The sequence below is a fragment of the Balaenoptera physalus genome (genome assembly GCF_965194825.1).
Source record: "Balaenoptera physalus genome assembly, chromosome: 20".
NCBI classification, from domain to species: domain Eukaryota; kingdom Metazoa; phylum Chordata; class Mammalia; order Artiodactyla; family Balaenopteridae; genus Balaenoptera; species Balaenoptera physalus.
Window position 1 is genome coordinate 53,841,930 of NC_138901.1, and position 15,153 is coordinate 53,857,082.

Genomic DNA, 15,153 nt, shown 5'->3' on the forward strand with positions numbered 1-15,153 from the left:
AGTAAAGAATAACAGTAGATGCATGGAAGAATTTCAGAGCTGAAATGGTCATTGAGGTCAGTGATTGCCAAGCACAAACCCAGCGTTTTTGACAACGAGACAAACGACAGTCCTGTAATGTGTTTTCCCATAACATTGAATGCATTCGGTTGAGAGAACAGCTTTTTATTCCGCACTTTGGTCCTGTCTACACATTATGGCATTCAAATACTTTTTCTTTTATGAAATGACGGTGGTAGTTGATGGTGATTTGTGTTTGTCATCCAAAACTGGCAAAATAAAAGTCTGTGACCCTGAATAAAAATAGAATAATGGCAATGCCTGACATTTATGATGTGCTCCACCATTTATGTTGCACCTCTGTGCGTATTATCGTATTTGATATTTCCACTTGGTTTTCAAAACCTCACTAAAAACAAGGTGGGAAGTGGTAAAAACTGCCCTGGACCAGGAGTCAGAAAATTCTGGGACTGGTGCTATAGCATCTGAGCTTCCAAGGTGTCAGGCCTGGGCTTGGGGCCCAGTTCCGCCATTTACTCTCTGTGCTTCTTTGGGCAAGTTACCTAACATCTCTGGGCCTCGGTTTACTCAGTTGGTGAAAGATGATCGTAATGTCTACTTCGACAGTCGCTGAGGGCATAGAGGTAATGTACATGGGTGCCAAGGTCTGCACCTCACAGATAGGAAGCATTGCATGGTTCTCGCTTATTATTGGCTTTTGGATGAGCCCTGGAACACCTGGTGCAGGCGCGGGGGTGAATCTCAGCGTCTTACGGAGCCCAGTCTTTTCCATGCTCTGCTGGTCCTGTGGCCGGCTCTGTTGTCACTGTCACAGTCTGAGTCCCCAGGGAGCCCTCCTGAGCTGGCCACAAGGGTTGGGAGTGCAGGAAAGGGGCCTTCAAGGGCCTCCCAGCTCATGTGCAGGCATGGGGTTGTAAGGCCTTGTCTGCAGTGACCACAGGTGGGGGCCTCCGGGGGTGTCCTGGAATCCTCCCTCCTCGGCCAGGCAGCCCAGCCTTCATCCTGCAGCTGCACAGGTGCGCTGGCAGCCTGCTGCCTCTGGCTTGTGCTTGCTGTTTGGAACCGGACTTGAGGAAGCCTAGGGAACCAGTGCGGAGGGGCCGGGTGCAGGCAGAGGGGAGAGGGGCTCGGACCAGCGTGCAGGAGACCTGGGCCCCCCACCCCTCCAGCTAACTTGCTGTGCAGCCTCAGCTCCTGCCTGTGGCCGGTCTCCTGGCCCGTCTGTACGTAGAGCCCCTTCTAGCTGTGACATTCTAGCGCTCTCTGATTTTCCGTCGCTGCCTCTGTCTCCTGGTTTCCTTTGCCCGCACGTCTGGCTGTTCTGCCGTGTTCACGCTACTCCACAGCAGAGCCGACATTTACAGAGCACTTCTGGCACCTGACATGGTGCTGGGTGTAAGGACTCGGGGAGCTGATCACCTGCTCAGTGAACCTCACTCCTGTTCTTCTGTACAAAGTGAATGGCGCCATTTTCCGCAAACTCAAGCCAGACACCTGGGCGTCCGTCTAAACTTCCTCTTCTCTGCCACCTTCCAGAGTCAGATCAGGCCCCTGAGAGCATCCATTCTACCCCCAGCAGAGCTCTCAATGCCTCCACCCACTCCATCCCCCATCCCTTCTGCAGCTGAGGCCACCATCTTCTCTCTTCTGGATGGATCCGTCCTCCCATGCTGGCCTCCCTGCCTCCGGTCTCTCCCACTTTGGTTCTTCCTCCAGAGTGTGAGAGAAACCTTCGCAGGAGGCAGACTTGTCCTCATGGCCTCCTGATGCCCTCTAGTGATTCCTCTCCAATAAAGGATGAGACCGGCCTCCTCACGGCCTACCTGCCCACCTTCCCCACCAGCCCTCCCCTTCCTTTCCAGACTGACTCCTAGAAGGAGCATGCAGACTCCAAGCACAGTTTTCTCTTAAGCTAGTTGGAAAACTCGAGCAGTGCATCCCGCCCCGTGGAGGGGACACTAGCAGCCCCCTCCACAGCAGATGGTAGGAAGGACTTGGGGCTCCAGAGCGATTGCCTTGGGACCCAGCCCTGCTGGCCTCTGCCCTCTACTCCATTCATCGCTTCCTGGATCAGGGAGCTGGGTCCACCCCTTCCTGCCAGGACCTACCGTCATCACAGAGGAGGCTGAGGGCACAGCTGTTGGCTCAGTGGGTGTAGTAACTCTCCTTCCTCTGTCCCCCGGGTCCGTCTCCAGGGGGAGCAGACTCTCCCAGGGGAGCCGTGGCTGCCTCACTCTCTCCATCCCCCCTCCCTTCCCCTCTCAGCAGCTTCGCAGTGTGCAGGGCGCTGCACACTGATCTTCATGGCCACCTGGATGCTGGGAAAGGTTACAATCATTACAACTGTGTCACATTGAGAAGATAAAGACTAGGGGTAAATAACCTTCCAAGGAAGGTGCTCAAACACAGATCTCCATGCTCCTCCATCTCCAGAGCTCAGTCCCATATCTGGTCTGAGCTCCCATTTTCCTGAAGTTTCTCCTTTCTGGTCACCCCAGGTACCTGTGGAGGTGCCCCATTGTCCCCTGTGTCCCACAGGTACCCCCTTCAAGAGCCAGCTCCACGAACCCCCCAAAAAACTTGGGGTCCAGGATGTGCACAGTAAAGTGCGAGTTGGAGAGACTTTCTCTACCTCATGTCCACCTGTGTGGGTCGGGGGGGTGGGAGGAGGGTGCAGATTCCAGGACAGGAGGACTTGCTATTGGGCCCTCTGAGTTGGACCCAGTCTGTGTGGAGTACAGCTTGACCTGCACATGTGACTTACACTTGTGGTCGTCAGATGGCTTTCTCAGGGCCAGTGCCAGGCTTCAGATGCAGGGTTCGGGGCAGCAGGTGGTGCCCCCAGTGTGGGGAGGGTCTGCCCGTGGCCATGCCTGTTTGTTAGAGCGGCGTGAACAGTGGGTCTCTGAACTTTCTCTCGTCCTTGCCAGTGGTCCAGACTGAGTCCCAATCCTGGCCCCAGAAGGACCCTTGATCTTCATCCCAGACTGAGCCTCTACCCTAGGCACCGACAGAGCCCCGATTTGTCCCAGGCTGTATCCTGGCTCCAGTCCCTGGTCCTGGACTGAGCTTGGCTCCTTGACCGCAGTAACTGTCAGGAAAACCTGTGTGGTTGTCCCACTGTGGGGGTGCTCGTGGGGGCGTGGCTTGACCTCACGGCCCACTGTCTGGGACTAGGGACCAGAGGAGCAGCTCTGAATATCCGGACCAGCCACCGAGGGGCTACCCCTCCTGCATACCCTCAGCCCCATGGCCTCCCCAGCAGCCCCACGCAGGCGTGGTGCGTGAAGCCCCCTGCCCACGGCTGGCCTCCCCACTCCTCTGCCTGGTAACTGATGTCTTTTCCTGGCCTGTGTGGGCAGCTTGCTGAGCACAGCTGCAGACGGGCTATATTTAGCGGCTTTAATGAGCTCAGGGTGGCAGACGTCCGCCTTGGGAGCACTTTTCTTGCGTGCGTGTGCGTGTATGCCTATGTTTGGCACGGTCCGTTCGTGTGTGTGCGCGCGCACAGGGAAACGTGTGCCTGTGCACTGGTGTGTGTGCGTTAGCGTGTGTGTCCAAGCATCAATGCAGTCATCTGCACAAGGCTCCGTGAGCATCTATGTGAGTCTGTGCCGCGTCTTCATTGCCAGGGACGTGTGCAGCTTCTGACACGTGTAGGGGCACAAAATAGGAACAAATTATTAGTTCATTCGCTTGTTTGAAAAATATTTAATGAGTCTCTTTTATATGCCAGCACCTTAATAGTCTCTGGGGATAAAATGGAACAAAAACAAATCCAGTTCCAGCCTTTAAGGATCTTACAATCTGGGGGTTGGAGGAGGGGAAGACAAATGAAATAACCACAAAACTAAAAGTATAAGGATTAGTCCTAGGACACAGAAAGCCATGGTGCTTTCGGGAGGAGGAGAGTAAGAAGGGAAGGCCCCCAGGAGTAAGGAACCCTGAGGTTTCTGTAGGGACTGTCTGGGCACAGAGGGTGAGAAGAAGAGTCCAGGCATAGGGAACAGGATGTGCAAAGGCCCTGTGGCGAGAGGGACATGGGATCCTTGACAACTGTCAAAAAGGCCGACGTGGTTGAGCTCAGAGAGGGTGGGGCAAGTGGTGGGAGAGGTGAGTGGAGGAGAGTCGGGCCTGTGGGCAGACCACATGGGCCTTGGTCAGGATGGGGAAGCCACAGGAAAGGACAGTGTAGGCTGACATGATAAGATTTTTGTAGGGCAGTTAGAGTCTAGTCATGATTCGGTCGGGGGTTCCAGCAGGAAAAGGAAGGCTCTCGAGCAGCATGACTGGAGGAGAGTCCAGTAGGGGTTTCTTCAATCTCAGGTAAAGGAAACCCGCCAGGCACAGGACGATGCCCCGGGCCACTCCCAGCCCTGAAGGTCACTGCGTGGAGAGCCTCCCCCTCTGTCCCTGCCCCACCTGCGCAGGAGCTTGGCCTTCGGGAGGGACAGGAGAGGGACAGCCTGTGGTGAGCGGGCAGGGAGGGAGCCTCATTGGGGATGGTGGAGGTGGATCTGGAGGGGCGAATGGAGACCATACTGCACAGTCAGTGGACTTATACATGAACGAACCACCTTTTCCTTTATTTTTCTATGAGCCCCTTTGCAATTTCGACTCTGCATACCCATCCAGCCGGACTGGTGACAGAGCCCCCTCTGTGATTCCAGGGGTTTCCCTTTTCCTCATTTTCCTGCCCTTGTTCCAAAGCCCCCAGGGGTCTTCCCCGCCACCCTGGTGGGGAAACAGTGTGTGCACATGCGAATGTGTGCAGAAAGCTCTCCGTCCACACTCGTGGATGCTGCGGGGCTCCGGGCCCCAGCCTGGTACTCCCTTCCGTCCTGGTCTGCCGAGGGGCCAGGCTCCTTGGGGCACAGGGGGACCAGACCGTGAAAATCATTCTCTCTCCTCCTGGACTTGCAAGAGTCCCCCAAGTTGTGAGGGCACCGCACCTAGTTCTGTCTCCTCCCCTCAGCCTGGGGCAGGGGGTGGGGATCTCTTTTTAGTCTCAGGGAACCTCTGTCTCCTCAAATCCCTTTCTCCTGGGGACAAAAGGGCTTTTAATCACCCTGCTTTATGCCCTTTGAAAAAATTCTTATTTTTAATCTGTCTCTTGAGTAGTAGCACATGTGCATGGTATAAAATTCTAAAGGAACGAAGGTGATGAGGGTGCCTCCTTCTCCCCAGAAGCCACGATTGTGACTAGGTTCTTCTAGAACATTCCAGAGATATTCTCTGCATATATGAGCATCTCCCTAAATATTCATTTATATATATATAACTTTATATCTACCCCACACAGATGGGAGCATTCGGTGCCTTCCACTCTGTACCTTGCTCTTCTCAGATAATAATATATCCGGAGTATTTTACTATCTAATACATTCAGAAGGGCATCATTCTTTGCAACGGGTGTGTCATATTTCACGGTGGCCTAGTTTATTGACCCAGGCCCCTATTTATGGGCACATAGGTTGCTTTCTGTCTCTTGTCTATATCTTAGAAAGTGTGGCAGTGGTTAGTGTTGTACCCATGTCATTTTGCACATGGACTTGGAATTGCTGGGTCAAGGGCATTCTGTATATGGAATGACCTTGCCAAACTGCCCTCCATAGAGGCTGTACTGGTTTTCGCTTTCACCCACAATGAATGAGGAGAGGCTGCTTTCCCACACCTTGGGCGGCTGGGTGTTGATAACTGCTAAGGTGAAAAAAAAAAAGGCGTTTTAGAGTGACTTCAATGAGCGTTCCTGCAGTTTAGGGTTCTAAGGTTGAGCACCTTTTCATATGTTTAAGGGCCCTGCCCCACTCCTTTTCTGGAGCCCATGTTCATTTTGAGGGGATTACCGTCGGGGAGTGTGCTTTGGGGTTCCTTTGTGTGCTGACTTCCAAGCCGGGCCAGGGCAGGCTTGACAGAGGTTCCTTAGGGGGTAGGACCCAAAGGTTCAGGCAGGCTTCTGCTCCTGATAACCGCCTCTCTTCCCCATTCCCTCCCTGCCAGGGATGGCTCTGCTGGCAGAGCCAGTATGGAGGCATTTAAAAGACTGACAAGAACACCCCTTTCTTAACCCCCACCTTTGTGGGGTGATGCTTCAGGAGGATGAAAGAGCCCTTGCCGGGTGACCTGGGTTCAGATCCCCACCCCTTCACTTAATCTCTCTGAGCCTCAGTTTTCTCATCTGTAAAATGGGCAGAGCACCCTGCCCTCTCAGGATGAATGTGAAGTTTGCCTGAGACGCTGGGCGAGGACTAGAAACTCAAGACCCATCTGAGAAAGACGGCATTTATTACAGAGAGTCATCAGATAGGGGACGCCAAGCCCTTCTAGCATCACTGTGTAGTGGCAGGAGAGGTTCTTATGGTTGTATATCTGAAATCTTCCCTGGGCCTGATTCAGATGGCGACACTGGGTTCCCCCAAGGGGAGTGGCTCCTTGGAGCTATCCCCAAGCTCCCTTGGGGTGGCCAAAAGTGTGTTTTCAAGAGGCAGGATCTGGGGCCCAGACCCTAGCAAGGGACAGGCCTTAGTGGGACAAGCAACTCTGTGGGGGGCTAATTGGCCCCTGGGGTTTGGCCTCATTAGCCAGATGAATCTAGGCTGACTTAATTGGCTTCTGACCCTGAAAGGCTTAAGGAGTCATAGGAGGGGCCTCGGCCTCTAGATCCCCCAGCCCTGGATGAACATCCCCTGCCAGCAACCCTGCCAAGTGACCACTTACACTCCTTGCTTGTACAATCTCCCGAAGGGGAGAGAACGCCCTGCCGCTGGGCCAGCACGGGTCACTCTTGTACTATGTAAACATTTCCTTAGTTGTGCTGAAATTCAGAACTCTTCAGAAACTATCTGCGCCCCCATTCATCCCGACTCTGTCTTCTGCTCCTGTGACCCAAACACAGCTCGGCTGGGATTTGCAGGCAGCAAATGTCCCATAGAGCCTGCTCTTCCCCAGGCTGGGCCCCCTTCCACAGCTTTCCTGCCCAGTTATTGGGCTCCAGATGTGCCCTCAAAGTGACCTGAGCTGCAGGGAGCAGGACGGGGACGTCCCCTCCTCATTCCATAGTCTCTAGTGTGTGCAGCCTCAGAGGCTGACTACCTTTGGGGGTCCCATTACCCTGGCTCAGGCTGTTTGCAGCCTTTGGTCATGTGACTGGGCTGGGTCACATGACATAGGCCTTGCTCATGTGACCCTAGGGGCTTGAGCGATCCTTGAAGGCACCTGCTATATATCTGATTCATCTTGGTACTTTCAGCCCCGACACAAGTTTGGGCAATAACCAATGGAGGAGGAATTGGCAAGTCATGTCAAGTTGGATTTTTAACCCAAATGCAGGATGGTGATTCACTCTTCGTGTTTCACATTCGTTCTTTCCTTCCATAAGCATGTCATTTCCTTTTGCATTCCCTCATTTGCTGTCAGCTCCCAGAGGGCAGGGCATTTCGCTTTGTTTTGTCTGTAGTGTTTGCATTTAGCAGAGTCAGGGGTAGTAGCTTGTTGAAAATGTTCTTGTTGTAAACACGACACAAGCTTGTAGTGCATTCAATCGATGTATTCATAAATAGTTGTAAACTAAAAGAAATATGAGTTTGCTAGAGAAAAATTGGAAAATAGAGAAAAGCAGAAAGTTAAAAAAAATCACCCATTGTTCCACCATCCAGAGAAAACCACTTATAAACATTTTGGTGTGCTTTCTTCCAATATCAGGCCTCCAACCCATCCTCCCACCTCTCCACCTAGATTGCTGTTTTTGCATAAAGCCAGGGGCTGGGGCACCGTGGAGGAGGGTGGGCTGGAGTCTGGCTGGTGAACAAAGTTGGTGACTTTTTAATTGTTCTCTGGAGCCCTCAGTGGCTGCCTAGGTCAAGGGTGGGGGGGAGTAAGGAAGCGGGGCTCTGGGCCCCCCAACCTTTTTCAGTCAGAGCCGTCCACTTTCACCTGTTCTGCAAATTGGGTTTCTAAGGAAAATTTCACTGGGCAAAAGATTTCACCATTTTAAAAAAGTTTTAAAACCATCCAGCGCGGGCCCATTCTTTCCCTTGCTTCACAGTGCCCCATCCGCATCGTGGCCCCATTCGTGAACCTGCACTCCTTGAGCCGCTATGAGAGCTGCAGGTTCCAACCTGGTTTGTCTTTCTGCCAGTGTCCCCTCCTCCCCAGATGCCCTAAGCCCTTGGCGCTACCTTGGGCTCCCAGCCCAGTGACCCTACCCAACAAGCAATGAGGTGGGGTTGGCCAGAGATGTCCGAGTGAGCCTATCAGGGCTCTGGGGGCCCATTGCTTCCTTTTCTAAGGGTCCCCAAACACTTGTTTGTTAATTTGCAACAGGGCTTGCCTAGAAATTGACATGAAGCTCCCTAGATAGAATCAACCACTTTGAAAATCCAGGTGACATTTGCCACCTGCCATTTCTTGGTTCCTCTTCCTCCCTCTGGCATCCCTCAAAGCAACTCACCCATCATGCCTGCAGGTCCCGTTAGGGTCTAAGAGTCTAATTCTGCTGGGTATGGAGGCTTGAACTTACACAGCATGCTTGGACTCATGGAATCTCCGATTGCCTGACTTCCTAAGAGGGAATGAGGTCTGACCCCCTCATTTTGCGGTCATGGGGAGAGTGCCCGAGGTCATCCTCTGACTAGGGTACTCGATTGGGGCCATGATCTGAGCCTCCTGCTTGCAGCTGAATGAAGCTCTAGATCTTCCCAGACATTTCTAGGTATATGCCGTGCATCTCACATCAGAGCAAGATAGCCAAGCCATTGGGCTTATGCAGACACACGTGTGTGTGTGTTTGCCCATGCATGTGCTTCCATGTGCTCTAAAGGATTAGATACTTCTGCAGATACGTCTCAGGACGTGCCATGTGGCCTCAAGCTGGGCCCAGCTCTGCTCAGTTGACCCCAGGAGTGACTAAGAGAGGTGGGGCAACTGCCAGGGCTGGTAGAATGGAGGGTAAAATTGAGGGGTCAGCTTTAGCCCGGGGGCACCCCCAGCATCCACTCCTTGTGGGTCCCAGTCGCGGGTGGCAAGGGAGATGGAGTCTTCGGCCAAACTGGGTGATGCTTTGCTTAGGGTGCCGAGTGCATGGGTGACGACCTTGGCTTTTGTCTTGAGAGGAGTGTAGCACATCGGTAATTAGAAGGGATGATCATGATTTGCGCCTTTCCAAGGATGTGATTAAGCAAAAATAGCCTCTATTCTTCAGCTAGCAGGAGGAGGCACGGTGAGCTGGGTGTCCTGGTGCCAGGGCTGGCAGGGGTGCTGGGAGCAGGCGTTGCAGTAGCTGGCCTGCCTCAGAGCTTGTCACAAAACATTGTCACGAAAACAGTTGTGGTCTCACCCCGCCCCAGATCTGGGCACGGCAGGGACCCAGCCTGAATAGCGCCATGCAAACAGAAATGAACAGGAAGTGGGAAGAAACAGGCAGCCTGGTATGAGGTCGTGGGGCCCCTGGAATGCGGCTCCTCACCACCCAGGAACCCCTGCCAGCAGCTCTTGTCACCAGAGGCTCTGGGGAAGCCTCTAGGGGCAGAGTGATAAGGCCCCGGCCAGGATGCTCTAGAATTCCCAGAGGTTCCCTGATGCCACTTTCCCTGGGGACTTTCAAGAAATGTGCCTCGTGGTGGACGATGCTCCCCTGGCCCCAATTTCTCCTGGGGGTTTGACGGCATAGAGATGTCTCATGGGTCACGTGTACCCTGGGATCTTCACTTGCAATAGGCTTTCACAGAAATGTCATGCTAGGTCCTGACCACTGACTGGTAAGCCTTGCTCTCATGGGGTCCACAGTCTGATGAGGAAATTAGACAAGTAATCTCACGGCAGCAAGCCAGGCCCAGCCAGGCACCCTGTGAGATAACCATCTCTGCCTGAGTAGATCTGAGAAAGCTTTCCAGAGGTGGTGACAACTGAGCAGGTTCGTAGGTTAGGTAGGAGTTTGCTGGTCTGCAGAGGGAGGAAGGGCTTCCCAGGCAGAGGGCTCAGCATGAGCAAAGGCATGGAAGAGTGAAAGAGTTGTGTCTTGTGGGTGAGTCAGAGCCAGTGGCCTCAGTCATTGTGGTGGGAATGTCTGGTTCTTAGAAGAGCAGAACCCTTGTGGGCAAGGTACTGGCAGATGGGTTCTAGGCTGCCTTTCTGTTGGTCTACAGAGACCTCTTCTAAGACTGAAGATGGGGAAACTCTGGTCCTGTTAGTCAGCTCTCAAGGGGCCAGAATCCAGATCTGGCAGGCGAGGTCTCGCCTCCTCCATCTTCCAGAGCAAAGCATTTCTGGCTTTTGTGCATTAAAAGGAAGCAAGTCTCCGTCTTCAAACAGCATGGGAGGCCGGACTCTTCCCCTTGGCTGGGGAAGGCGTGAGCCATGCTGAGGACAGCCCTGCTGGTCTCCCATCTCCACTGAGCCTGGAGCTGCCTCAGCATCATTTGTGGCCAGGACGCAGCACGGATTTGATGCCCAGGGCATCACATGGGCCCCAAGGGAGCTGGCCACGGGAAGATCAAGGATGCGGGTGCTGTCAGTCTGTGTAATCACTGAGGGTGCAGGATGCAGTCCCCACCTACTGGAGGACATGGTGCCCAGGAGATGGCAGGACCCTCATGTCTTCCCTGCGACTTATTTATAGCCTCGCTATGGTAATTTGTGGCAATCACAGCATTTAATTCTGCAATCACACTGCAAGCAGACATCCAGCCCAGTGAGGCTGGGGAGGCTGCCAGGGCTTAGGGAGGGACTTGGGGGCAGGGCAGGAGTGTGGAGGCGGTGATGTCCCCATCAGCCTCCGGCCCCATTGTGTCAGCTGTGGCCCTGGCTCCGTGCCCTCCGATGCACCCTGGATAATAGTAATAATAATAATAATAATAAACTACTAACACTTATATAGCACTTACCATGTTGCAGGCCCTGTCCTAAGCACTTTGTATATATGGGTTCATTTATCCTCATCACCACTCTGTGAGGTAGCTGCTATTATTATGCTCATATTCCAGATGAGGAAACTGAGACACAGGGCACACAGCTGGTAAGAGCGTAGATTTGTACTCAGGCATTCTGGCTCCAAAGTCCATGGTCCCAGCTAGGTTTCTCCCAGCCCCAGAAGTGAGGGGTCTCCCAGGCTCCCCGCCCATGACCTCAGCTCTGCCCAGCTCCTGGTTCCTCCTGGTCCAGCTGCCCCAGAGCTGCACACATGAGGCTGCACACACCACGAAGTGTGGTTGCTTCATCCTGGGGAAGCGACACTCAGCTTCCCTCCTGGACACTCTCGGGGTCTCCTACTAGCGAACTTTCACGTGCGGTGGGAAGAAGTCTCGGGGGCTTTAGTCTTCAGGGTGTCACATCAATTTGTGCTCCTGTTTTTTCTCTTGCAGAATGGGGATTGTTGTGTCTACCTCACTGGGGAGCTGTGGAGATCAGGGGGATGGGAGGGGAGTCACTTTGTCAAGCATCGTCTTCTGCTGAGTGTGGGGCAGCTCCCTCAGTCTTATTAGTTGTGTGGTTTGGGGCAAGTGACCTAGGTTGTTTGAGCCTCAGTTTTCTCATCTGTAAAATGGGGCTAATAATAAGAGGACCACAGCTCAGAGGATAACTGTGGGGACTAGATGAGATGGTACCTGTAAATCTCATTGTGCCTGGGATGTAATAAGTGCTCAATAAAACTGAGCCATTTACTGGTGTCTTTTAGCATAATCCTGTCCTGAAAGCAGGGCCCAGACCTCTTCTAGCCAAGCCCAGGGCAAGGTCTACAGGATGTTAGAATTAAGGCAGAAGAGTCTGAGCCACTGAAGGAGTCTTAGTAAGTGCAGGGCAGAGTCCGGCCTCAAAACAAGTTTTTTCTCGTCCTCCTCCAAGCCAAACCTCTCCATCATTTGGGAAACGATTTCCTGTCTGTGTGGGCAGCAGCTCCGAGCTCATAAAGCAGTTACCCTTAGACCAGGGTTGTGTCTGTGAGGACAGAATATTTCAGAAAGGCACTTGCTGACTGAGAAAAGCTTCTCACTTGGAATTCTTTGCACGCACCCTCCCCTGGGGCCAGTAGTGGCTGAGAAGATGTTGACTTAAAAACATGTTGGCCAGGGCTCTCACCCACGCCTACCGCAGGGTTGCCTGTAAAGCCCCTGGGAAGGCCCCTCCCCAGATGTGACTCCTAGTGGGTGCTGCAGGCTCGTGGAAGGGGGTGGGGGTGGAGTGGGAAGGAGAAAGGGCCATCCTGTCTAGAACCAGCTGCTTTAGAGATGAACCGCTTGAAGGCAAACAAGTGGTTCACAGTCTAGCTTTGTGGTTCAGCAACACAGAGAAAATAGTGTCCTTCTCATGGGGAGAAAGGAGAGGTGGTGAGGATTGCTCAGTGTGGCCGGAATCACCGGGTGGGCCTTGAGGGGGCCGTTGGATGTCTTGGAGGCGCCCCTCCACCGGAGAGTCCAGTGCAGTGACATTCAGAAATGCGGGTGTTAGATCAGATAAACTGTTCTGTAAGGAGACAGATAGTCCATAGTTTCGGCTTTGCCAGCTGTAAGAACTCTGTGGCAATTACTTAACTCTGCTGCTGTGGCACAAAAGCAGCCATAGACAATACATAAATGAAAAAGTCAGTTGTGTCCCAATAAAACTTTATTTACAAAAACAGACGGCAGGCCAGATTTGGTCCACGGCTGTAGTTTACATGTTAGAGGAATGAGAGCTCAGCCAGGGCTGGATGCCGAGGAGCGCTTCCTGGAGGAGGACATGGCAGCCGAGAGAAGCAAGAAAAGCATTCCTGGCAGTGGCTGGCTTCACCCCAAATCTCGTGTGTGACGGTGAGTGTGCTTCTGGATGCTGGCCTTGCCTCTCGGAGGATCCACTTTCCCTGGACCGGGGTCCCATAATTTAAGGCCTTGCTGTCACTCCGAGAGCTTCAAACAGATCTTTTAAAAAATACTTTACTCAGCTCCTCTGGTTGTTTTCAGAGGGATGCTTGGCCCAAGTTTCCCTCCGTAACTGGTAGTCACCAGATGGCATTTGTCCTGTTGCTCTCTCATTACCGGTGAGGAAGAGCAGAATAGTTCCTTTCTGGGACACCCCTCCTGGCCTCAGGGACAGACAGCATCCATGATGGCCTCACACTGCCGGCTTCCCTTTCTTTTTCTTCCTTTTTTTTTTTTTTTAAATAAATTTATTTATTTTTGGCTGCGTTGGGTCTTCGTTGCTGCGCGCGGGCTTTCTCTAGTTGCGGCGAGCAGGGGCTACTCTTCGTTGGTGTGTGCAGGCTTCTCATTGCAGTGGCTTCTCTTGTTGTGGAGCACGGGCTCTAGGTGCGCGGGCTTCAGTAGTTGCAGCACGCAGGCTCAGTAGTTGTGGCTCACGGGCTCTAGAGCGCAGGCTCAGTAGTTGTGGCACACGGGCTTAGTTGCTCTGTGACATGTGGGATCTTCCCGGACCAGGGCTCGAACCCGTGTCCCCTGCATTGGCAGGCGGATTCTTGACCACTGCACCACCAGGGAAGTCCCCGGCCTCCATTTCTTCAGGAGGAGAAAGGTTTCAGGTTGTGTATCTGTCGGCGGCAGGGGCTGGGCAGCGTGACCCTCCCGAGCTGGGGACGCTGTCATTCCAGCTCACCTGGGAGCCCAGGCCTCATGCCAGCTGGGCCCAGGGAACATCCAGTCACCGTGAGGGAGGCCTGGAGATGCTGAGTCCTCTGTCCCCCCCAACAGGAGAACTGTACCGGGTTTCCTTGAGAAGACAGAGGTTCCCAGCCCAGGGAAGCATCGAGATCCACGAAGACAATGAGGTGGGTTTCTGAGGGTGTCTGGGCCACCTCTGTGGGCAGGATGTCAGGAAGAGCCCCGAGCTGGTAGACAGGCCACCCAGTTTTCACTCAGCTCTTCATCTGACTTGCTGTGTGACGTCGTGCTGGTCCCTGTCCTTCTCTGGGCTTCTGGGTCCTGTATGAACAAAAAGTCTCTTGGGACTCTTCCCACCCTGACACGGAGGGGCTTGCCCTCCTGGCAGCCTGTGCCCCTCACTCTGAATGTACAGGAGGCGCCGTCAGAGTCCCCCTGTGTGTGTGTGATTCTCTGTGTGCCCGCTGCCCCCACCTCCCCACTGCCTGTCTCTCTCTATCCTGACTGATGTCCCTCTTAGGAAGGCTGCCCGCAGCGCTCCTGCAAGACGCACGTCCTCCTGCTGGTGCTGCACGGGGGGAACATCCTGGACACGGGCTCGGGGGACCCGTCCTGCAAGGTGGCCGACATCCACACCTTCAGCTCCGTGCTGGAGAAGGTCATGCGCGCCCACTTCCCCGCAGCCCTGGGCCACATCCTCATCAAGTTTGTCCCCTGTCCCGCCATCTGCTCTGAGGCTTTCTCACTCGTCTCCAAGTGAGTCCCTTTCTGCTTGTTTGGACTGGCTGGGGTTGGTGTGGGGCCGAAGCGGAGGGGCTGCCCCTGCCATGTGGGTACGTGGTGGGCAGGTGGGTGCCTGCCTAGGCCTCTCTGGGGTGTCAGGTCCCGATCAACCACGAGCATCACCGGTGGGAAGTGGTCAGCTAGAGTCCACAGTGATTAACACTTGCGCACCGAATCCTCCTCTGCCCGGGGCTGGGTGGCGCTCAGACCCACTTCCTGTGCTCAACAGGCCCTGGTCTCGTTGGCCCAGACAAGGAAGCTGAGGCATTGAGAGGTTAAGCAATGTCGCCAGGGTTACGCAGCCCGTGGACCCAGGAGTCAAACCCAGGCAGCCCCACTCTCGAGCCACACAATTAAGAGCCATTAGAGATGTGTGCTATGATGGAGGTGGCACAGGGCACTGCGGACACTCAGAGAGAGGGCCAGGGAGGCTTCCTGGAGGAGGTGACTTTTGGGTGTGCTTTGAGAGTAGCGTAACTTGTTAAGGGTGTGGGCTCTCGGTCAGCCTGGATTTGAGTTCCGGCTGTGTAACCTGGGGGAAGTTGTTTAACCTCTCCCTGTGTGTTTCCTTATCTGTAAAATGGGGATGATCATGGTATTAACCACCTCTTAGAGTTTTTGTGAGGATTCTGTGTGCTAGTGCGTGTGAAGCACGTGGCAGGGCGCGGGGATTAGCTGAGACCCGCGACACCATCCTGGTAGGAGAGAAGGCACTGTCCTTGCTGGTGGGCAGTGGGCCGGGGCAGGAGAAGGGGACCCTGCT

General features: G+C 53.9%; 1 protein-coding gene across 7 annotated transcripts in view; it reads left to right on the top strand.

Annotated features, from left to right (window-relative positions):
• The window catches only part of PITPNM3 (PITPNM family member 3), a 93,205-nt gene that overhangs the window by 50,898 nt on the left and 27,154 nt on the right, over window positions 1-15,153 (top strand). For 6 of the 7 annotated variants that reach the window (XM_082443829.1, XM_082443826.1, XM_082443824.1 and 3 more), the window contains 2 exons: window positions 13,698-13,774; window positions 14,128-14,363. In XM_082443829.1, coding sequence (XP_082299955.1) covers window positions 13,698-13,774; window positions 14,128-14,363 — 313 coding nt within the window. Of the gene's footprint in view, window positions 1-8,700; window positions 12,804-13,697; window positions 13,775-14,127; window positions 14,364-15,153 lie in introns of those variants that run through there. The other variant, XM_082443830.1, reaches the window with a different exon arrangement.